This window comes from Nerophis ophidion, linkage group LG16, assembly GCF_033978795.1.
Source record: "Nerophis ophidion isolate RoL-2023_Sa linkage group LG16, RoL_Noph_v1.0, whole genome shotgun sequence".
Classification (NCBI taxonomy): Eukaryota; Metazoa; Chordata; class Actinopteri; order Syngnathiformes; family Syngnathidae; genus Nerophis; species Nerophis ophidion.
In genome coordinates, this window is record NC_084626.1 from 50,539,126 (window position 1) to 50,562,113 (window position 22,988).

Below are 22,988 nucleotides of genomic sequence, written 5' to 3' on the forward strand. Positions count from 1 at the left end.
AGTGAGTGTGAGAGTAGTGAGTGTGAGAGTAGTGAGTGGGGGAGTAGTTAGTGGGGGAGTATTGAGTGTGAGAGTAGTGAGTGTGGGAGTAGTGAGTGTGGGAGTAGTGAGTGTGAGAGTAGTGAGTGGGGGAGTAGTGAGTGGGGGAGTATTGAGTGTGAGAGTAGTGAGTGTGAGAGTAGTGAGTGTGGGAGTAGTGAGTGTGGGAGTAGTGAGTGTGAGAGTAGTGAGTGTGAGAGTAGTGAGTGTGAGAGTAGTGAGTGGGGGAGTAGTGAGTGGGGGAGTATTGAGTGTGAGAGTAGTGAGTGTGGGAGTAGTGAGTGTGGGAGTAGTGAGTGTGGGAGTAGTGAGTGTGGGAGTAGTGAGTGTGGGAGTAGTGAGTGTGAGAGTAGTGAGTGTGAGAGTAGTGAGTGTGGGAGTAGTGAGTGTGAGAGTAGTGAGTGTGAGAGTAGTGAGTGTGAGAGTAGTGAGTGTGGGAGTAGTGAGTGTGAGAGTAGTGAGTGTCGGAGTAGTGAGTGTGAGAGTAGTGAGTTTGGGAGTAGTGAGTGTGAGAGTAGTGAGTGTGGGAGTAGTGAGTGTGGGAGTAGTGAGTGTGAGAGTAGTGAGTGTGGGAGTAGTGAGTGTGGGAGTAGTGAGTGTGGGGAGTAGTGAGTGTGGGAGTAGTGAGTGTGGGAGTACTGAGTGGGGGAGTATTGAGTGTGAGAGTAGTGAGTGTGAGAGTAGTGAGTGGGGGAGTAGTGAGTGGGGAGTAGTGAGTGGGGGAGTTATTGAGTGTGAGAGTAGTGAGTGTGAGAGTAGTGGAGTGTGGGAGTAGTGAGTGTGGGAGTAGTGAGTGTGGAGAGTAGTGAGTGTGAGAGTAGTGAGTGTGGGAGTAGTGAGTGGGGGAGTAGTGAGTGGGGGAGTATTGAGTGTGAGAGTAGTGAGTGTGGGAGTATAGTGAGTGTGGGAGTAGTGAGTGTGGAGTAGTGAGTGTGAGAGTAGTGAGTGTGAGAGTAGTGAGTGGGGGAGTAGTTAGTGGGGGAGTATTGAGTGTGAGAGTAGTGAGTGTGAGAGTAGTGAGTGTGGGAGTAGTGAGTGTGGGAGTAGTGAGTGGGGGAGTAGTGAGTGGGGGGAGTATTGAGTGTGGAGTAGTGAGTGTGGAGTAGTGAGTGTGGGAGTAGTGAGTGTGGGAGTAGTGAGTGTGAGAGTAGTGAGTGGGGGAGAGTAGTGAGTGTGAGAGTAGTGAGTGTGAGAGTAGTGAGTGGGGGAGTAGTGAGTGGGGGAGTATTGAGTGTGAGAGTAGTGAGTGTGAGAGTAGTGAGTGTGGGAGTAGTGAGTGTGGGAGTAGTGAGTGTGGGAGTAGTGAGTGTGGGAGTAGTGAGTGTGGGAGTAGTGAGTGTGAGTGTAGTGAGTGTGGGAGTAGTGAGTGTGAGAGTAGTGAGTGTGAGAGTAGTGAGTGTGAGAGTAGTGAGTGTGGGAGTAGTGAGTGTGAGAGTAGTGAGTGTCGGAGAGTGAGTGTTGAGAGTAGTGAGTGTGGGAGTAGTGAGTGTGGGAGTAGTGAGTGTGGGAGTAGTGAGTGTGAGAGTAGTGAGTGTGGGAGTAGTGAGTGTGGGAGTGTGAGTGTGAGAGTAGTGAGTGTGAGAGTAGTGAGTGTGAGAGTAAGTGAGTGTGGGAGTAGTGAGTGTGGGAGTAGTGAGTGTGGGAGTAGTGAGTGTGGGAGTAGTGAGTGTGGGAGTAGTGAGTGTGAGAGTAGTGAGTGGAGTTGTGGGAGTACTGAGTGTGGGAGTAGTGAGTGGGGGAGTATTGAGTGTGAGGAGTAGTGAGTGTGGGAGTAGTGAGTGTGGGAGTAGTGAGTGTGGGAGTAGTGAGTGTGGGAGTAGTGAGTGTGAGAGTAGTGAGTGGGGGAGTAGTGAGTGGGGGAGTAGTGAGTGGGGAGTATTGAGTGTGAGAGTATGAGTGTGAGAGTAGTGAGTGTGGGAGTAGTGAGTGTGGGAGTAGTGAGTGTGAGAGTAGTGAGTGTGAGAGTAGTGAGTGTGGGAGTAGTGAGTGGGGGAGTAGTGAGTGGGGGAGTATTGAGTGTGAGAGTAGTGAGTGTGGGAGTAGTGAGTGTGGGAGTAGTGAGTGTGAGAGTAGTGAGTGTGGAGTAGTGAGTGGGGAGTATTGAGTGTGAGAGTAGTGAGTGTGAGAGTAGTGAGTGTGGGAGTAGTGAGTGTGGGAGTAGTGAGTGGTGAGAGTAGTGAGTGGGGGAGTAGTGAGTGGGGGTATTGAGTGTGAGAGTAGTGAGTTGTGAGAGTAGTGAGTGTGAGAGTAGTGAGTGTGGGAGTAGTGAGTGTGGGAGTAGTGAGTGTGAGAGTAGTGAGTGGGGGAGTAGTGAGTGTGAGAGTAGTGAGTGTGAGAGTAGTGAGTGGGGAGTAGTGAGTGGGGGAGTATTGAGTGTGAGAGTAGTGAGTGTGAGAGTAGTGAGTGTGGGAGTAGTGAGTGTGGGAGTAGTGAGTGTGAGAGTAGTGAGTGTGGGAGTGAGTGTGGAGTAGTGAGTGTGGGAGTAGTGGTGTGGGAGTAGTGAGTGTGGAGTAGTGAGTGTGGGAGTAGTGAGTGTTGAGAGTAGTGAGTGTGGGAGTACAGAGTGTGGGATAGTGAGTGGGGGAGTATTGAGTGTGAGAGTAGTGAGTGTGGGAGTAGTGAGTGGGGAGTATTGAGTGTGAGTAGTGAGTGTGAGAGTAGTGAGTGTGGGAGTAGTGAGTGTGGGAGTAGTGAGTGTGGGAGGTAGTGAGTGTGGAGAGTAGAGTGTGGGGAGTAGTGAGTGTGGGAGTAGTGGAGTGTGGGAAGTAGTGAGTGGGGGGAGAAGTATTGAGTGTGAGAGTAGTGAGTGTGGGAGTAGGAGTGTGGGAGTAGTGTGGGAGTAGTGAGTGGGGGAGTAGTGAGTGAGGAGGAGTATGAGTGTGAGAGTAGTGAGTGTGGGAGTAGTGAGTGTGGGAGTAGTGAGTGGTGGGGAGTAATGAGTGTGGAGTAGTGAGTGTGGGAGTAGTGAGTGTGGGAGTAGTGAGTGTGAGAGTAGTGAGTGTGAGAGTAGTGAGTGTGGGAGTAGTGAGTGGGGGAGTAGTGAGTGGGGGAGTAGTGAGTGTGAGAGTAGTGAGTGTGGGAGTAGTGAGTGTGGGAGTAGTGAGTGTGAGAGTAGTGAGTGTGAGAGTAGTGAGTGTGGCGTAGTGAGTGGGGGAGTAGTGATGTGGGGGAGTATTGAGTGTGAGAGTAGTGAGTGTGGAGTAGTGAGTGTGAGAGTAGTGAGTGTGAGAGTAGTGAGTGGGGGAGTAGTGAGTGGGGGAGTATTGAGTGTGAGAGTAGTGAGTGTGAGAGTAGTGAGTGTGGGAGTAGTGAGTGTGGGAGTAGTGAGTGGGGAGTAGTGAGTGGGGAGTATTGAGTGTGAGGAGTTAGGTGAGAGTAGTGAGTGAGTGAGAGGTGGGAGTAGTGAGTGTGAGAGTAGTGGAGTGTGAGAGTAGTGGAGTGGGGGAGTAGTGAGTGTGGAGAGTAGTGAGTGGAGAGTAGTGAGTGTGAGAGTAGTGAGTGTGGGAGTAGTGAGTGTGAGAGTAGTGAGTGTGGAGTAGTGAGTGTGGGAGTGAGTGTGGGAGTGGGGGGGGGAGTATGTGAGTGTGGGAGAGTGGAGTGTGAGGAGTAGTGAGTGTGGGAGTAGTGAGTGTGGGAGTAGTGAGTGTGAGAGTAGTGAGTGTGAGAGTAGTGAGTGTGAGAGTAGTGAGTGTGGGAGTAGTGAGTGTGAGAGTAGTGAGTGTCGGAGTAGTGAGTGTGAGGAGTAGTGAGTGTGGGAGTAGTGAGTGTGGGAGTAGTGAGTGTGGGAGTAGTGAGTGTGGGAGTAGTGAGTGTGAGAGTAGTGAGTGTGGGAGTAGTGAGTGTGGGAGTAGTGAGTGTGAGAGTAGTGAGTGTGAGAGTAGTGAGTGTGGGAGTAGTGAGTGTGGGAGTAGTGAGTGTGGGAGTAGTGAGTGTGGGAGTAGTGAGTGTGGGAGTAGTGAGTGTGGGAGTAGTGAGTGTGAGAGTAGTGGATGTGAGAGTAGTGAGTGTGGGAGTAGTGAGTGGGGGAGTAGTGAGTGGGGGAGTATTGAGTGTGAGATAGTGAGTTGTGGAGTAGTGAGTGTGGGAGTAGTGAGTGTGAGATAGTGAGTGTGAGAGTAGTGAGTGGGGGAGTAGTTAGTGGGGGAGTATTGAGTGTGAGAGTAGTGAGTGTGGGAGTAGTGAGTGTGGGAGTAGTGAGTGTGGGAGTAGTGAGTGTGAGAGTAGTGAGTGGGGAGGTAGTGAGTGGGGAGTATTGAGTGTGAGAGTAGTGAGTGTGGGAGTAGTGAGTGTGGGAGTAGTGAGTGTGAGAGTAGTGAGTGTGAGAGTAGTGAGTGGGGAGTAGTGAGTGTGAGAGTAGTGAGTGTGAGAGTAGTGAGTGGGGGAGTAGTGAGTGGGGGAGTATTGAGGTGTGAGAGTAGTGAGTGTGAGAGTAGTGAGTGTGGGGAGTAGTGAGTGTGGGAGTAGTGAGTGTGGGAGTAGTGAGTGGGGGAGTAGTAGGGGGAGTATTGAGTGTGAGAGTAGTGAGTGTGGGAGTAGTGAGTGTGGAGTAGTGAGTGTGGGAGTAGTGAGTTGGTGAGGGGGAGTAGTGAGTGGGGGGTAGTGAGGGGGAGTGTGGTAGTAGTGAGTGGGGGAGTAGTTAGTGGGGGAGTATTGAGTGTGAGAGTAGTGAGTGTGAGAGTAGTGAGTGTGGGAGTAGTGAGTGTGGGAGTAGTGAGTGTGGGAGTAGTGACGTGGGAGTAGTGAGTGTGAGAGTAGTGAGTGTGGGAGTAGTGAGTGTGGGAGTAGTGAGTGTGAGAGTAGTGAGTGTGGAGAGTAGTGAGTGTGGGAGTAGTGAGTGTGGGAGTAGTGAGTGTGGGAGTAGTGAGTGTGGAGTAGTGAGTGTGGGAGTAGTGAGTGTGGAGTAGTGAGTGTGAGAGTAGTGAGTGTGAGAGTAGTGAGTGTGGGAGTAGTGAGTGGGGGAGTAGTGAGTGGGGGAGTATTGAGTGTGAGAGTAGTGAGTGTGGGAGTAGTGAGTGTGGGAGTAGTGAGTGGTGAGAGTAGTGAGTTTGAGAGTAGTGAGTGGGGGAGTAGTTAGTGGGGAGTATTGAGTGTGAGAGTAGTGAGTGTGGGAGTAGTGAGTGTGGGAGTAGTGAGTGTGGGAGTAGTGAGTGTGAGAGTAGTGAGTGGGGGAGTAGTGAGTGGGGGAGTATTGAGTGTGAGAGTAGTGAGTGTGGGAGTAGTGAGTGTGGGAGTAGTGAGTGTGAGAGTAGTGAGTGTGAGAGTAGTGAGTGGGGGAGTAGTGATGTAGTGTGAGAGTAGTGAGTGTGAGAGTAGTGAGTGGGGGAGTAGTGAGTGGGGAGTATTGAGTGTGAGAGTAGTGAGTGTGAGAGTAGTGAGTGTGGGAGTAGTGAGTGTGGGAGTAGTGAGTGTGGGAGTAGTGAGTGGGGGAGTAGTGAGTGGGGGAGTATTGAGTGTGAGAGTAGTGAGTGTGAGAATAGTGAGTGTGAGAGTAGTGAGTGTGGGAGTTGCACCCTGCCTCAGTCGTGAGCTGTGTGTGTGTGTGTGTGTGTGTGTGTGTGTGTGTGTGTGTTGTGTGTGGTGTGTGTGTGTGTGTGTGTGTGTGTGTGTGTGTGTGTGTGTGTGTGTGTGTGTTTGTGTGCAGGTGGTTGCTCAGAACTTGACGTTGTCTGGTGTGACCTGGTGTCCTTGCCTCCTGGTGTCCTTGCCTCCTGGTGTCCTTCCCTGCAGCCTGGTCTCCTCCTTGCCTAACACCAACACTCCATCCATCTCACCCAGCTGTCGTTGTTCTGCATCGCTGTGCTTTTTCGGGTGGTCCTTTTGCTTTTGTCCTTTTGTTTGTTGACTTGCTGTCTTTTTGGAGTCTCCCAGCCCCACCCCTACCTCCCAACACACACACACACACACACACACACACACACACACACACACACACATTTTAGTGCTGCGCTTGTTGTCTGATTGCTGTGTTGTTGTTGGTTGTGTGTTGTGTCCATAACGCCTGCACAACTTCTGCTGTGAAAGCCACGACACTTTCCCACCACTTGAGGACAAAACACGTAGATGTTGTCGTGCCGGGTGTGTCACATGTGTCCGTCAAAGTCTGTGAGCGCACACACACACACTGAAGATCTCTACTATCATGTCAACACAACAACGGACACATACAGTACAAACATGTTATTTGACATATAAATGATCAGGGAGCCATTTTAAAAGAGGTAAAAAGGCTAATTTAACGACTGACGTACACGGTAACAAATATATTGCTGCTATTCAGTCACATGACCTTTTCCCAGTGGTGGGCAACCAAGCCAAGATGGCAGTTGTACTGCAAACAGCGTGCAAACTATCTGCGCACGCGAGAGGTGCAGATCTTATCGCTAAAGCAAATAGGAGTAAAAAAATCAAACTATGCAATGAAATAGATATAACTGTGAGAGGCAAGCAAACAATCCTAACTGTCAAAGAGAAAGACAGTGGTTGGAGTGTAATTTGCCCTCAATAGCGTTGAAGTATCGTATGGAAGAACCATCACTGTGGATCCAACAACCAGCACCACCACCACCACCACTCCTAAATAGTCCACAATCCCCCACCTAAACATTCCTTCAGTGGAAACTAATGTCACTCTGGTCACCTTCTGTGGTATGACACACCGTGTGTGTCTGTTGTGGGTGTGTGTGTGTGTGTGTGTGTGTGTCTGTTTGTGTATGTCTGTTCGTGGTGTGTGTGTTTCTCTTTGTGTATGTGTGTGTATCTGTCTGTTTGTGTGTGTGTGCCTGTGCGTGTGTGTCGTACTCTATGTATACACTAAGTGTGTGTGTGTGTGTGTGTGTGTGTGTGTGTGGGCATGTGTCTGTTTGTGCGTTGTGTGTGTATGTATATGCGTGTGTATATGTGTGTGTTTGTGTGTGTTGTGTCGTACCCTATGTAGACACTAAGTGTGTGTCATACCAAATGTATACACGAAGTGTGTGTGTGTGTGTCATACCCTATTTAAACACTAAAGGTTTGTGTGTGTGTGTGTGTGTGTCGTACTCTATGTATACACTAAGTGTATGTGTGTGTGTGTGTGTGTGTGTATGTGTGGGGGTATGTGTCCTGTTTGTGCGTGTGTGTGTATGTATATGTGTGTGTAAATGTGTGTGTGTGTGTGTGTCGTACCCTATGTAGACACTAAGTGTGTGTCATACCAAATGTATACACGAAGTGTGTGTGTGTGTGTCATACCCCTATTTAAACACTAAAGGTATGTGTGTGTGTGTGTGTGTGTGTGTGTGTCATTTCAAATGTATACACGAAGTCGGTGTGTGCGTGTGTGTGTATGTTTGTGTGTGTGTGTGTGTGCGTGTCATACCCTATGTAGACACTGTGTGTGTGTGTGTGTGTGTGTCATACCAAATGTAAACACTGTGTGCGTGTGTGTGTGTCTGTGTGTGTATGTGTGTGTGCATGTCGTTCCATATGTAAACATTAAGTGTGTGTGTGTCGTACCCTATGTAGACACTATGTGTGTGTGTGTGTGTCTGTTTGTGTATGTCTGTCCGTGTGTGTGTGTGTGTCTCTTTGTGTATGTGTGTGTGTCTGTCTGTTTGTGTGTGTGTGCCTGTGCGTGTGTGTTGTACTCTATGTGTGTGTGTGTTTGTGTCTGTTTGTGTATGTCTGTTTGTGTGTGTGTGTCTCTTTGTGTATTACTCTATGTGTGTGTGTGTTTGTGTCTGTTTGTGTATGTCTGTTTGTGTGTGTGTGTCTCTTTGTGTATGTGTGTGTGTCTGTCTGTCTGTCTGTGTGTGTGTGCGTGTGTGTCGTACTCTATGTATACACTAAGTGTGTGTGTGTGTGTGTGTGCGTGTCTGTTTGTGTGTGTGTGCCTGTGCGTGTGTGTCGTACTCTATGTATACACTAAGTGTGTGTGTGTGTGTGCGTGCATGTGTCTGTTTGTGCGTGTGTGTGTGTGTATATGTGTGTGTGTGTGTCGTACCCTATGTAGACACTAAGTGTGTGTGTGTCATACCAAATGTATACACGAAGTGTGTGTGTGTGTCATACCCTATTTAAACACTAAGTGTTTGTGTGTGTGTGTGTGTGTCATTTCAAATGTATACACAAAGTATGTGTCATTTCAATTGTATACACGAAGTGTGTGTGTACGTATGTTTGTGTGTGTGTGTGTGTGTGCGTGTCGTACCCTATGTAGACACTAAGTGTGTGTGTCATACCAAATGTAAACACTGTGTGTATGTCTGTGTGTGTGTGTGTGTGCATGTCGTACCATATGTAGACATTAAGTGTGTGTGTGTGTGTGTGCGTGCGTGTGTCTGTTTGTGCGTGTGTGTGTATATGAGTGTGTGTGTGTCGTATCCTATGTATACACGAAGTGTGTGTGTGTGTGTCATACCCTATTTAAACACTAAGTGTTTGTGTGTGTGTGTGTGTGTGTGTGTGTGTCATACCAAATGTATACACGAAGTGTGTGTGTGTCATACCCTATTTAAACACTAAGTGTTTGTGTGTGTGTGTGTGTGTGTGTCATTTCAAATGTATACACGAAGTGTGTTTGTGTGTGTGTGTGTGTGTGTGTTTGTGTGCGTGCGTGTCGTACCCTATGTAGACACTAAGTGTGTGTGTGTGTGTCATACCAAATGTAAACACTGTGTGTTGATGTGTGTGTGTGTGCATGTCGTACCATATGTAGACATTGTGTGTGTGTGTGTGTGTGCGCACGTGGGTGTGTGTGTGTGTGTGCGTGTCGTACCCTATGTAGACACTAAGTGTGTGTGTGTGTGTGTGTGTGTGTGTGTTATACCAAATGTATACACAAAGTGTGCGTGTGTGTTTGTCATACCTTATGTAAACACTAATTGTGTGCGTGTGTGTGTCATTTCAAATGTACACACAAAGTGTGTGTGTGGTACCTAGCTTACAATGTTTCAGTCGGACAGGAGCAGAACTCTGACCTGGTAAATCCCGAGGTGGCGGTGTTTGCATGTACACCAACAACAATTGGTGCAACAATGGCAAGATAGTTTCATGCTACTGCTCCACCGATGTAGGACTATTAACTATAAAATGCAGGCCATTTTATAAACCTCTGGAATTGAGTGCTATGATCTTCACAGCAGTGTACATTCCACCCAGTGCCAACATCAAAGAAGCCCTGAAAGCTTTGTACTGCTCTTTCAATGAACTGCAATCTACACATCAGGGGGAGTTTTCATTGTGGCCGGGGACTTTAATCACGCTAACTTGAAAACTCTGGACTCCCCCATTTCCATCAATATGTGAATTTTGCAACCAGAGTGCACAGCAATATCAAATAAGCATTCAAAGCTGCACCCGCCCCCACCTCAGACCATCTTAAGTTAAAGTACCAATGATTGTCACACACACTTAAGTGCTGCTGGTGATTTAACCCCCTATTCCAACCCTTGATGCTGAGTGCCCAGCAGGGAGGTAATGGCTCCCATTTTTAGTCTTTGGTATGACTCGGCCGGGGTTTTGAACTCACAACCTACCGATCTTATGGCGGACACTCTAACCCAGGGGTAGGGAACCTATGGCTCGCGAGCCAGATGTGGCTCTTTTGATGACTGCATCTGGCTCTCGGATAAATCTGAGCTGGCATTGCTTAACACGATAAGTAATGAATAATTCCATAGTGTTAAAAATAATGTTCAAAATATAAAACATTCTCATGCATTTTTAATCCATTCATACGTTTTCTACCGCACCTGTTCATTAAGTTGCCTTAATGGTAAGAAGTTATTTATTTATTATTGGTTAGTGTGGGGCTTGCCCTCCTGGGGGTTCTTCAGACCACCAAGCACCGACATGAGAGCCCGTTTCAGGGTTACACTATTGTTTTATTTTTCAATAAGTCCCTTAGTTGCTTTCCAGCAATTTTATTTTTCTCTTTCGTTCTCGCTCGCGCTCTGGCTCCAGCCCCAACCCCGTCTCTCCTCCTGGCTGCTGCTAATAACAGAGCGACAGGTGATGAGATAACAAGGCCTAGATGGGCCATCTACGCACCTGTCGCTGATTTTGAGGCTGCTCCTGGCACACCCCAGTTTTGCTGCAGGCCACGCCCCCTCCACAGTTATCTTCAGAATAACAATGTTATTACAAAGAATAAGAGACCTATTATACTCTAGAAATGTTGGTCTTACTTAGAAATGCACGCGTTTAGTTGTGTTCAGTGTTAAAAAAATATTATATGGCTCTTACGGAAATACATTTTAAAATATTTGCCTTTTTGGCTCTCTCAGCCAAAAAGGTTCCTGACCCCTGCTCTAACCACCAGGTCACTGAGCAGGTCTCTCTGTGATGCTAATTCCTGCATACAAGCCCCTGCTGATCAGGAAGCAGGTGAAGGAGGTGAGAATCTGGCCAGAGGGAGCATTGGAACCATTACAAGACTGCTTCTAAAGCACAGACTGGGACATGTTCAAGGCAGCCGCCACTGAAAATCATCCCAGAAGTGTGGAGTAGTATGCAGAGTCTGTGTCCACATATATTCAGAAGTGCATGGAGGATGTTAGTGTGATCAAGAACACAGGAGCCAAGAGAAACCCTGGATGAACAGTGAGTTACGTACAACTCTTTAAAATTTGGCGGCATAAACAGCCAGAACTAACCTGAACCGTGCCATTAGGGTTGCAAAGCGTGCTCACAATCAGAAAGTGCAGGACTTCTTCGAGAAGCCCACAAACACCGGAGAAATGTGGCAGGGCATACATGTCATCACGGACTATAAAGCCACCCCCCGTATCTGTGACAGCAACGACCTCAATAACCACTTTGCGAGGTTTGAGGCACTTAACACCACTCGGGCAAGGAAATCCATCCCTTGCCCTGATGAGCAGCCGCTCAACATGGACACAGCGGATGTCCGGAGAACCCTGAGGAGGGTGAACCCCCGGAAAGCGGCGGGACCTGATGACATTCCGGGCAGGGTGCTCAAGGGATGTGCAGACCAGCTGGCTGGGGTTCTCACAGACATCTTCAACATTGTGAAGTATGCGGATGACACGACAGTAGTGGGCCTCACCCGAGACAACAATGACATGGACTACAGGGAGGAGCTGAAACATCTGGTTGACTGGTGCAGAACCAACAACCTGGTCATGAATGTCAACAAGACTAAGGAGGCACCAGTCCAGCCACACTCCACTCTTCATCAACGGCACAGCAGTGGAGATGGTAAGCAGCACCAAGTTCCTGGGGGTGCAGATCACTGACTATATGACGTGGTTTCTACACACCAGAGCTCTTGTAAAAAAGCTCAGCAGCCCATGCACTTTTTGGGTGGGATGAAAAGAGCACAGCCATTAATGTTGCAAAACGTGCTCACAGTCAGAAAGTGCAGGACTTCTTCGAGAAGCCCACAAACAGCAGAGAAATGTGGCAGGGCATACATGTCATCACGGGCTATAAAGCCACCCCCCGTATCTGTGACAGCAGCATCAGCTTTCTGAACGACCTCAACAACCACTTTGCAAGGTTTGAGGCACTTAACACCACTCGGGCAAGGAAATCCATCCCTTGCCCTGATGAGCAGCCGCTCAACATGGACACAGCGGATGTCCGGAGAACCCTGAGGAGGGCGAACCCCCGGAAAGCAGCGGGACCTGATGACATTCCGGGCTGGGTGCTCAAGGGATGTGCAGACCAGCTGGCTGGGGTTCTCACAGACATCTTCAACATCTCACTGACCCAGGCTGTGGTATCATCATGCTTTAAGACGTCCACAATCATTCCAGTGCCTAAAAACCCACAATCTCCTCCCTCAATGATTAGTGCCCCGTAGCACTCCCCCATCCTAATGAGGTGCTTCGAGAGGCTGGTAAAGGAATACATTCTCTCCAGACTTCCCCCCACATTCGACCCATACCAGTTTGCTTATCGCCCTAACCGCTCCACCTGAGCTTAGTGCGGATGTTGTTTCTGGACTTCAGCTCGGCGTTCAACACCATCATCCCGCAGCACTTGGTGAGCAAACTGGCCCCCCTTGGATTCAGTACCCCCCTATGCAACTGGCTGCTTGACTTCCTCACAGACAGACCCTGTCTGTGAGAGTGGGCGACAACACCTCCAGGGCCAACTCCCTGAGCACCGGCTCCCCTTAGGGCTGCGTCCTGAGACCGTTGCAGTTCACACTGATGACCCATGACTGCGGCACCAAGTCCACTACTAACCACAATTTGAAGTATGCGGATGACACAACAGTAGTGGGGGCCTCACCCGAGACAACAATGACATGGACTACAGGGAGGAGCTGAAACATCTGGTTGACTGGTGCAGAACCAACAACCTGGTCATGAATGTCAACAAGACTAAGGAGGCACCAGTTCCAGCCACACTCAACTCTTCATCAACGGCACAGCAGTGGAGATGGTAAGCAGCACCAAGTTCCTGGGGGTGCACACCAGAGCTCTTGTAAAAAAGCTCAGCAGCCCATGCACTTTTTGGGTGGGATGAAAAGAGCACAGCCATTAGAGTTGCAAAGTGTGCTCACAGTCAGAAAGTGCAGGACTTCTTCGAGAAGCCCACAAACACCAGAGAAATTTGGCAGGGCATACATGTCACCACGGACTATAAAGCCACCCCCCGTATCTGTGACAGCAGCATCAGCTTTCTGAACGACCTCAACAACCACTTTGCGAGGTTTGAGGCACTTAACACCACTCGGGCAAGGAAATCCATCCCTTGCCCTGATGAGCAGCCGCTCAACATGGACACAGCGGGATGTCCGGAGAACCCTGAGGAGGGTGAACCCCCGGAAAGCAGCGGGACCTGATGACATTCCGGGCTGGGTGCTCAAGGGATGTGCAGACCAGCTGGCTGGGGTTCTCACAGACATCTTCAACATCTCGCTGACCCAGGCTGTGGTATCATCATGCTTTAAGACGTCCACAATCATTCCAGTGCCTAAAAACCCACAATCTCCTCCCTCAATGATTAGCGCCCCGTAGCACTCACCCCCATCCTAATGAGGTGCTTTGAGAGGCCGGTAAAGGAATACATTCTCTCCAGACTTCCCCCCACATTCGACCCATACCAGTTTGCTTATCGCCCTAACCGCTCCACCAGAGCTTAGTGCGGATGTTGTTTCTGGACTTCAGCTCGGCGTTCAACACCATCATCCCACAGCACTTGGTGAGCAAACTGGCCCCCCTTGGATTCAGTACCCCCCATATGCAACTGGCTGCTTGACTTCCTCACAGACAGATCCTGTCTGTGAGAGTGGGCGACAACACCTCCAGGGCCAACTCCCTGAGCACCGGCTCCCCTTAGGGCTGCGTCCTGAGACCGTTGCAGTTCACACTGATGACCCTTGACTGCGGCGCCAGGTCCAGTACTAACCACATTGTGAAGTATGCGGATGACACGACAGTAGTGGGCCTCACCCGAGACAACAATGGCATGGACTACAGGGAGGAGCTGAAACATCTGGTTGACTGGTGCAGAACCAGCACCCTGGTCATGAATGTCAACAAGACTAAGGAGGCACCAATCCAGCCACACTCCACTCTTCATCAACGGCACAGCAGTGGAGATGGTAAGCAGCACCAAGTTCCTGGGGGTGCAGATAACTGACTATATGACGTGGTCTCTACACACCAGAGCTCTTGTAAAAAAGCTCAGCAGCCCATGCACTTTTTGGGTGGGATGAAAAGTGCACAGCCGTTAGAGTTGCAAAGCGTGCTCACAGTCAGAAAGTGCAGGACTTCTTCGAGAAGCCCACAAACACCAGAGAAATGTGGCAGGGCATACATGTCATCACGGGCTATAAAGCCACCCCCCGTATCTGTGACAGCAGCATCAGCTTTCTGAACGACCTCAACAACCACTTTGCGAGGTTTGAGGCACTTAACACCACTTGGGCAAGGAAATCCATCCCTTGCCCTGATGAGCAGCCGCTCAACATGGACACAGCGGGATGTCCGGAGAACCCTGAGGAGGGCGAACCCCCGGAAAGCAGCGGGACCTGATGACATTCCGGGCTGGGTGCTCAAGGGATGTGCAGACCAGCTGGCTGGGGTTCTCACAGACATCTTCAACATCTCACTGACCCAGGCTGTGGTATCATCATGCTTTGAGACGTCCACAATCATTCCAGTGCCTAAAAACCCACAATCTCCTCCCTCAATGATTAGTGCCCCGTAGCACTCCCCCATCCTAATGAGGTGCTTCGAGAGGCTGGTAAAGGAATAGATTCTCTCCAGACTTCCCCCCACATTCGACCCATACCAGTTTGCTTATCGCCCTAACCGCTCCACCAGAGCTTAGTGCGGATGTTGTTTCTGGACTTCAGCTCGGCGTTCAACACCATCATCCCACAGCACTTGGTGAGCAAACTGGCCCCCCTTGGATTCAGTACCCCCCTATGCAACTGGCTGCTTGACTTCCTCACAGACAGATCCTGTCTCTGAGAGTGGGCGACAACACCTCCAGGGCCAACTCCCTGAGCACCGGCTCCCCCTAGGGCTGCGTCCTGAGACCTCTACAGTTCACACTGATGACCCTTGACTGCGGCGCCAGGTCCAGTACTAACCACATTGTGAAGTATGCGGCCGACACGACAGTAGTGGGCTTCACCCGAGACAACAATGATATGGACTACAGGGAGGAGCTGAAACATCTGGTTGACTGGTGCAGACCCAACAACCTGGTCATGAATGTTAACAAGACTAAGGAGGCACCAGTTCCAGCCACACTCCACTCTTCATCAACGGCACAGCAGTGGAGATGGTAAGCAGCACCAAGTTCCTGGGGGTGCAGATCACTGACAATATGACGTGGTCTCTACACACCAGAGCTCTTGTAAAAAGGCTCAGCAGCGCATGCACTTTTTGGGTGGGCTGAAAAGAGCACATCTCCCCCCCTCACCGTTCTCCAGAGGCACTATAGAGAGCCTACTGACCACCTGCATCTCTGTCTGGACTGGAGCCTGCAGTGCCTCAGACTGGAAGTCTCTGCAGAGAGTGGTGAGGACGGCGGGAAATACCACCAGGACTCCTCTTCCTCCTATACAGGAGCTCGCAAAAAGCCGCTGCCTGACCAGGGCTCAAAAAATCTGTAGCGACTCCTCCCACCCCCACCAAGGACTGTTTTCACTGCTGGACTCTATAAAGAGGTTCAACAGCCTCCGTAGCAGAACCTCCAGGTTCTATAACAGCTTCTTCCCTCAGGCCATAAGACTCTAGGACGCATCATAATAATCCCCTCAATTCCCCCCAAAACTGGTTGAAGTGCCTGGACTATGAAGACAATATAACATACATCCATAAACCTGGATGCATATGCAAAAGCGCAATACATTTATCTGTACAGTACATCTATTTATTTATATCTGCAGCTTATTGGATGACCGTGACCTTCCATCCCTCAGACGGCACTGTATCAAAAACCGACCTCAATCTCTAAAGGATATCACCACATGGGCTCAGGAACGCTTCAGAAAACCAATGTCACTAAACACAGCTGGTCGCTACATCTGTAAGTGCAAGTTAAAGCTCTACTATGCAAAGCGAAAGCCATTTATCAACAACATCCAGAAACGCCGCCGGCTTCTCTGGGCCCGAGATCATCTAAGATGGACTGATGCAATGGGAAAAAGTGTTCTGTGGTCTGGACGAGTCCACATTTCAAATTGTTTTTGGAAATATTTGACATCGTGTCATCCGAACCAAAGGGGAAGCGAACCATCCAGACTGTTATCGACGCAAAGTTGAAAAGCCAGCATGTGTGATGGAATGGGGGTGCATTAGTGCCCAAGGCATGGGTAACTTACACATCTGTGAAGGCACCATTAATGCTGAAAGGTACATACAGGTTTTGGAGCAACATATCCTGCAATCTAAGCACCGTCTTTTTCATGGACGCCCCTGCTTATTTCAGCAAGACAATGCCAAGCCACATTCAGCACGTGTTACAACAGCATGGCTTCATAAAAAAAGAGTGCGGGTACTTTCCTGGCCCGCCTGCCGTCCAGACCTGTCTCTCATGGAAAATGTGTGGCGCATTATGAAGCGTAAAATACGACAGCGGAGACCCCGGACTGTTGAAGGACTGAAGCTCTACATAAAACAAGAATGGGAAAGAATTCCACTTTCAAAGCTTCAACAATTAGTTTCCTCAGTTCCCAAACGTTTATTGAGTGGTGTTAAAAGAAAAGGTGATGTAACACAGTGGTGAACATGCCCTTTCCCAACTACTTTGGCACGTGTTACAGTCGTGAAATTCTAAGTTAATTATTATTTGCAAAAAAAAATAACGTTTATCAGTTTGAACCTCAAATATGTTGTCTTTGTAGTGCATTCAACTGAATATGGGTTGAAAAGGATTTGAAGTGAAGTGAATTATATTTATATAGCGCTTTTTCTCTAGTGACTCGAAGCGCTTTACATAGCGAAACCCAATACCTAAGTTACATTTAAAGCAGTGTGGGTGGCACTGGGAGCAGGTGGGTAAAGTGTCTTGCCCAAGGACACAACGGCAGTGACTAGGATGGCGGAAGCGGGAATCGAACCTGCAACCCTCAAGTTACTGGCACGGCCGCTCTACCAACCAAGCTAAACCGTGTGTGTGTGTGTGTGTGTGTATCATACCCTATGTTGATACTAAGTGTGTGTGTGTGTGTGTGTGTCATACCCTATGTTGATACTAAGTGTGTGTGTGTGTGTGTGTGTGTGTGTGTGTGTGTGTGTGTGTGTGTGTGTGTGTGTGTCATACCCTATGTTGATACTAAGTGTGTGTGTGTGTGTGTGTGTGTGTGTGTGTGTGTGTGTGTGTGTGTCATACCCTATGTTGATACTAAGTGTGTGTGGGTGTGGTTCTCTATGTACACCCTAAATGTGTGTGCGTTTTTGTGTGTGTGTGTGTGTGTGTGTGTGTGTGTGTCATACCCTATGTCGATACTAAGTGTGTGTGTGTGTGTGTGTGTGTGTGTGTGTGTGTGTCATACCCTATGTTGATACTAAGTGTGTGTGGGTGTGGTTCTCTATGTACACCCTAAATGTGTGTGCGTTGTGTGTGTGTGTGTGTGTGTGTGTGTGTGTGTGTGTGTGTCATACCCTATGTCGATACTAAGTGTGTGTGGGTCTGGTACTCTATGTATACCCTAAATGTGTGTGCGCGTGTGTGTGTGTCATACCCTATGTGCACACTAAGTGTGTGTGTGTGTCACATCCTACATACATTATGTAGATACTAAGTGTGTGTGTGTTTGTATGTGTGTGTGTGTCATACATTATGTAGATACTAAGTGTGTGTGTCTGGAGTACCCTATGTATACCATAAGTGTGTGTGTGTGTGTGTGTGTGTTTCATACCCTATGTGCACACTAAGTGTGTGTGTGTGTGTCATACATTATGTAGATACTAAGTGTGTGTGTGTGTGTCATACATTATGTAGATACTAAGTGTGTGTATGTATCGTACCCTATGTGCACACAAAGTGTGTGTGTGTGTCACATCCTATGTGCACACTGTGTGTGTGTGTGTCACATCCTATGTGCACACTAAGTGTGTGTGTGTGTCACATCCTATGTGCACACTAAGTGTGTGTGTGTCACATCCTATGTGCACACTAAATGTGTGTGTGTGTGTGTCATATATTATGTAGATACTAAGTGTGTGTGTCATACCCTATGTATACCATAAGTGTGTGTGTGTGTGTGTGTCATACCCTATGTATACCATAAGTGTGTGTGTGTGTGTCATACCCTATGTATACCATAAGTGTGTGTGTGTGTGTCATACCCTATGTATACCATAAGTGTGTGTGTGTGTGTCATACCCTATGTATACCATAAGTGTGTGTGTGTGTGTTGTACCCTATGTATACCATAAGTGTGTGTGTTGTACCCTATGTATGCGCTAAGTGTGTGTTTGTGCGTGCGTGTGTGTGTGTGCGAGCGTGTTGAAGTGCTGTGTGTTGTTGTGTTGCATGACTACTTCCAGCTGTGTGAGACTCTCCTGGGCTGCTAGGGGTTCTTGATGAAGAAGTGATGATGATGATGTTGTGTGTGTGATGAAGAAGTGATGATGATGATGATGATGTTGTGTGTGTCATGAAGATGATGTGGTGTGTGTGATGAAGATGATGATGATGTGGTGTGTGATGAAGATGATGATGTGGTGTGTGTGATGAAGATGATGATGTGGTGTGTGTGATGAAGATGATGATGTGGTGTGTGTGATGAAGATGATGATGTGGTGTGTGTGATGAAGATGATGATGTGGTGTGTGTGATGAAGATGATGATGATGTGGTGTGTGATGAAGATGATGATGTGGTGTGTGTGATGAAGATGATGATGTGGTGTGTGTCATGAAGATGATGATGATGATGTGGTGTGTGTGATGAAGATGATGATGATGATGTGGTGTGTGTGATGAAGAAGATGATGATGATGTGGTGTGTGATGATGAAGATGATGATGATGTTGTGTGTGTCATGAAGATGATGATGTGTGTGTGATGAAGAAGTGATGATGATGATGTTGTGTGTGTGATGAAGATGATGATGTGGTGTGTGTGATGAAGATGATGATGATGCGGTGTGTGATGATGAAGATGATGATGATTATGTGGTGTGTGTGTGTGTGATGAAGATGATGATGATGATGACGGTGTGCCCTCAGTCCAAGGGCGGCCATGTTGGCGATGAAGATGAAGAGTGGTCCACTGTGAGGATCACAACTTGCTCCTTCTGGTGACTTCCTGTGTAACTCTGTCTGTGCCTCTCTGCCCTCCATCCTCCAACCTTTCTCTTCTCTTCCTGCTTCCTCCTTTCTTTTCTTTTCTCCTCCTCTCTTCCACCACCCCCCCCCCCCCCCTCCCCTCCTCCCTTCATGCTGCACACACACAACCTCCCTTCACCTCCCCCCCCCCTTCCCCTCAAATGGTTTCTCCTCCATGGTTCACCAAATGTTCACCCCCTGCCCCCCACCGCACGTCCCCCTTCTCCAACTTCAGCCAAGACCCAGGACGGCATCGCCCTGGAGATCCAGCCGCTGAAGAGCGAGGAGGCCGCCGAGTCCGAGGAGAAGGAGGAGGTCAAGGTCGTCAAGAAGGTCAACGTCACCAAGAAGGAGAAGTCGGTGCTGCAGGGCAAACTCACAAGACTGGCAGTGCAGATCGGCAAGGCTGGTGAGACACACACTCTCACACACACACACACTCGCACACACACAAATGTAAACACACAAAAAAACATGAATGCAAACTCACAAAAATGTAAACAGACAAAATTAAACACACCTAAACAAACACACACAAAAGTAAACACGCACAAACACACACATGTGAACACACACACAAACGCACACAAACAAACACACAAGCCCATGGACTCCCTCCCTGGCCGGTGACCTCTAAATGCCCGTTGAGCACTAGAAGAAGGTCAAGGTGATAACCTTGGGATGTTTTTGTAACACGTAGACACGCTGCTGGAGAATTAAAGAGCCCAGACCTAACCCCACGTCATCTTATTTGTGTTACTTTTTATGTGTACACACCTCTGTATCATTTATTACTAATTATTATTACTTATGTCATGTGTGTACACATATAAGTGCTTTTTTAGTAATTATTACTTGTGTGTACACACTTATGTCATTTATTACTAGTTTTTATTACTATGTGTGTACACATCTATGTATCATTTATTACTAATTACTATGTGTGTACACACCTATATGTCATTTATTACTAATTATTATGTGTATACACACCTATACATCATTTATTACTAATTATTATTACTTGTGTGTACACATCTATGTATCATTTATTAGTTAATATTATGTGTGTACACACCTATATGTCATTTATTACTAATATTACTTATGTGTGTACACACTTATATGTCATTTATTACTAATTATTATTATGTGTGTACACATCTATATATCATTTATTACTAATTATTATTTTATGTGTACACATCTATATATCATTTATTATTAAATATTATTACTTATGGGTAAACACATATGTATATGTTTTTATAATTATTATTAATGTGTGTACACACATATATCATGCATTACTAATTATTATTACTTATTTGTAAACACCTGTGTATAATGTTTTTCTAATTATTATTAATGTGTGTACACACCTTTGTCTAATTTATTACTAATTATTATTACTTATGTGTAAACACCTATGTATAATTGTTTTACTAATTATTATTAATGTGTGTAAACACTTATGTATCATTTTTCTTACAATTTATTATTAATGTGTGTAAACACCTATGTATAATTTTTCACTAATTATAATTAATTTGTGTAAACACCTATGTATCATTTTACTAATTATGATTCATGTTTGTAAACACCTATGTATAATTTATTATTATGATTATTAATGTTTGTAAACACCTATATATAATTATTACTAATTATTATTAATGTGTGTAAACGACTATGTATAATTTATTACTAAATATTATTAATTATGTGTAAACACCTATATATCATGTTTTACTTATTATTATTAATGTGTGTACACACTAATGTGTGTAAACACCTGTGTATAATTTATTACTAATTATTATTACTTATGTGTATAAACACTTATATATCATGTATTACTTGTTATTATTAATGTGTGTAAACTCCTATGTTTTATTTATTACTAAATATTACATGTGTGTAAACACCTATGTATAATTATTACAAATTATTACTAATGTGTGTAAACGCCTATGTATCATTTTACTAATTATTATTCATGTTTGTAAACACCTATGTATCATTTATTATTAATGATTATTAATGTGTGTAAACACCTATGTATAATTTATTATTAATGATTATTAATGTTTGTAAACACCTATATATAATTATTACTAATTATTATTAATGTGTGTAAACACCTATGTATAATGTATTACTAATTATTATTAATTATGTGTAAACACCTATGTATCATTTATTTATTACTAGTTATTATTAATGTGTATAAACTCCTATGTTTTATTTATTACTAGTTATTATTAATATGTGTAAACACCTATGTATAATTTATTATTAATGATTATTAATGTTTGTAAACACCTATATATAATTATTACTAATTAATATTCATGTGTGTAAACACCTATGTATAATGTATTACTAATTATTATTAATTATGTGTAAACACCTATGTATCATTTATTTCTTACTAGTTATTATTAATGTGTGTAAACACCTATGCTTTATTTATTACTAGTTATTATTAATGTGTGTAAACACCTATGTTTTATTATTACTACTTATTATTAATGTGTGTAAACACCTATGTATAATTTATTATTAATGATTATTATTGTTTGTAAACACCTATATATAATTATTACTAATTATATGTAAACACCTATGTATCATTTATTTATTACAAGTTATTATTAATGTGTGTAAATACCTATGTTTTATTTATTACTAGTTATTATTAATGCATGTAAACACCTATTTATCATTTATTTATTACTAGTTATTATTAATGTGTGTAAACACTTATGTATCATTTATTTATTACAAGTTATTATTATTGTGTGTAAACACCTATGTTTTATTTATTACTAGTTATTATTAATGTGTGTAAACACTCATGTATCATTTATTTATTATGAATGATTATTAATGTTTGTAAACACCTATATATAATTATTACTAATTATGTGTAAACACCTATGTATCATTTATTTATTACTAGTTATTATTAATGTGTGTAAACACTTATGTATCATTTATTTATTACTAGTTATTATTAATGTGTGTAAACACCTATGTATCATTTATTTATCATGGTAGGTTTGTCAGGAAAATGTCAAGGTGGACTGAATGAAAGCTGTCCATCTGACCCGGGATCAGAAGTGATCTGACCTGAGGTGGCGGGCCTGCCTGTCTGTGCCTTTAATAGCGCTCAAAGAAATCAGGCAGCGAGTGCACTCACTTTTATTGCAGCACGCTTCACGGCCACGCCGCTTATCCCAGAATTGACGCCGCTGTGGCCGTCACTTCAATCGACCTTAATAACAATGGGTTGGGGGCTTGGGGGGTGTGGGGGGGGGGGGCATGTTTAGTCAAATAAGGGACAAAAAAAAGGAATCAGATTTTTAGATGCTGTCACGTCTGTGACCTTTGACCTTCCTTTTAATGGCTGTCCAACTACCATCTCATACTGACGAAACATAGCATGAATTTATCGTAACCTTTGAGTCCAAAATTAAGCGATTAATTTGATGAATTCCAATGCAGTCCCAAAAATATCGTATAATGTAGTTTTGTATACAGCATGATTCATTTTGACCCGGTGAACTTTGACCTACGTATTCAACATGTTATATAATGTAGTTTTATATACAGCATGAGTCACCGTTCATTTTGACCTAGTGAACTTTGACCTACATAATCACCAAAATGTTGTATAATGTAGTTTTACATACAGCATGGGTCACTGTTCATTTTGACCTTGCGAACTTGACCTTCATCATCACCAACATTTTGTATAGTGTACCATATTTATGGGCGTATAAGTCGGTCCAGAGTATAAGTCGCACCCGCCGAAAATGCTTAATAAATAGGGAAAAAAACATATATAAGTCGCACTGGAGCATAAGCCGCACTGGAGTATAAGTCGCACCGGAGTATAAGTCGCATTTTTAATGAAATAAATAGGGAAAAAAACATATATAAGTCGCACTGGAGTATAAGTCGCATTTCAAATGAAATAAATAGGGAAAAAAACATATATAAGTCGCACTGGAGTATAAGTCGCACTGGAGTATAATTCGCATTTTAAATGAAATAAATAGGGAAAAAACATATATAAGTCGCACTGGAGTATAAGTCGCACTGGAGTATAAGTCGCATTTTAAATGAAATAAATAGGGAAAAAAACATATATAAGTCGCACTGGAGTATAATTCGCATTTTAAATGAAATAAATAGGG

At 45.4% G+C, this 22,988-nt stretch overlaps 1 protein-coding gene across 7 annotated transcripts in view; it reads left to right on the forward strand.

The window, feature by feature from the left end:
* LOC133535523 (plasma membrane calcium-transporting ATPase 1-like) overlaps positions 1-22,988 on the forward strand; it is a 255,985-nt gene that overhangs the window by 168,809 nt on the left and 64,188 nt on the right. For all 7 annotated transcript variants that reach the window (XR_009802241.1, XM_061875430.1, XM_061875427.1 and 4 more), the window contains one exon: positions 19,019-19,192. Coding sequence is in view for 6 of the 7 variants with exons in the window: in XM_061875430.1 (XP_061731414.1) it covers positions 19,019-19,192 (174 nt within the window). In the remaining variant the exon portion in view is untranslated. The remainder of the gene's footprint in view (positions 1-19,018; positions 19,193-22,988) is intronic.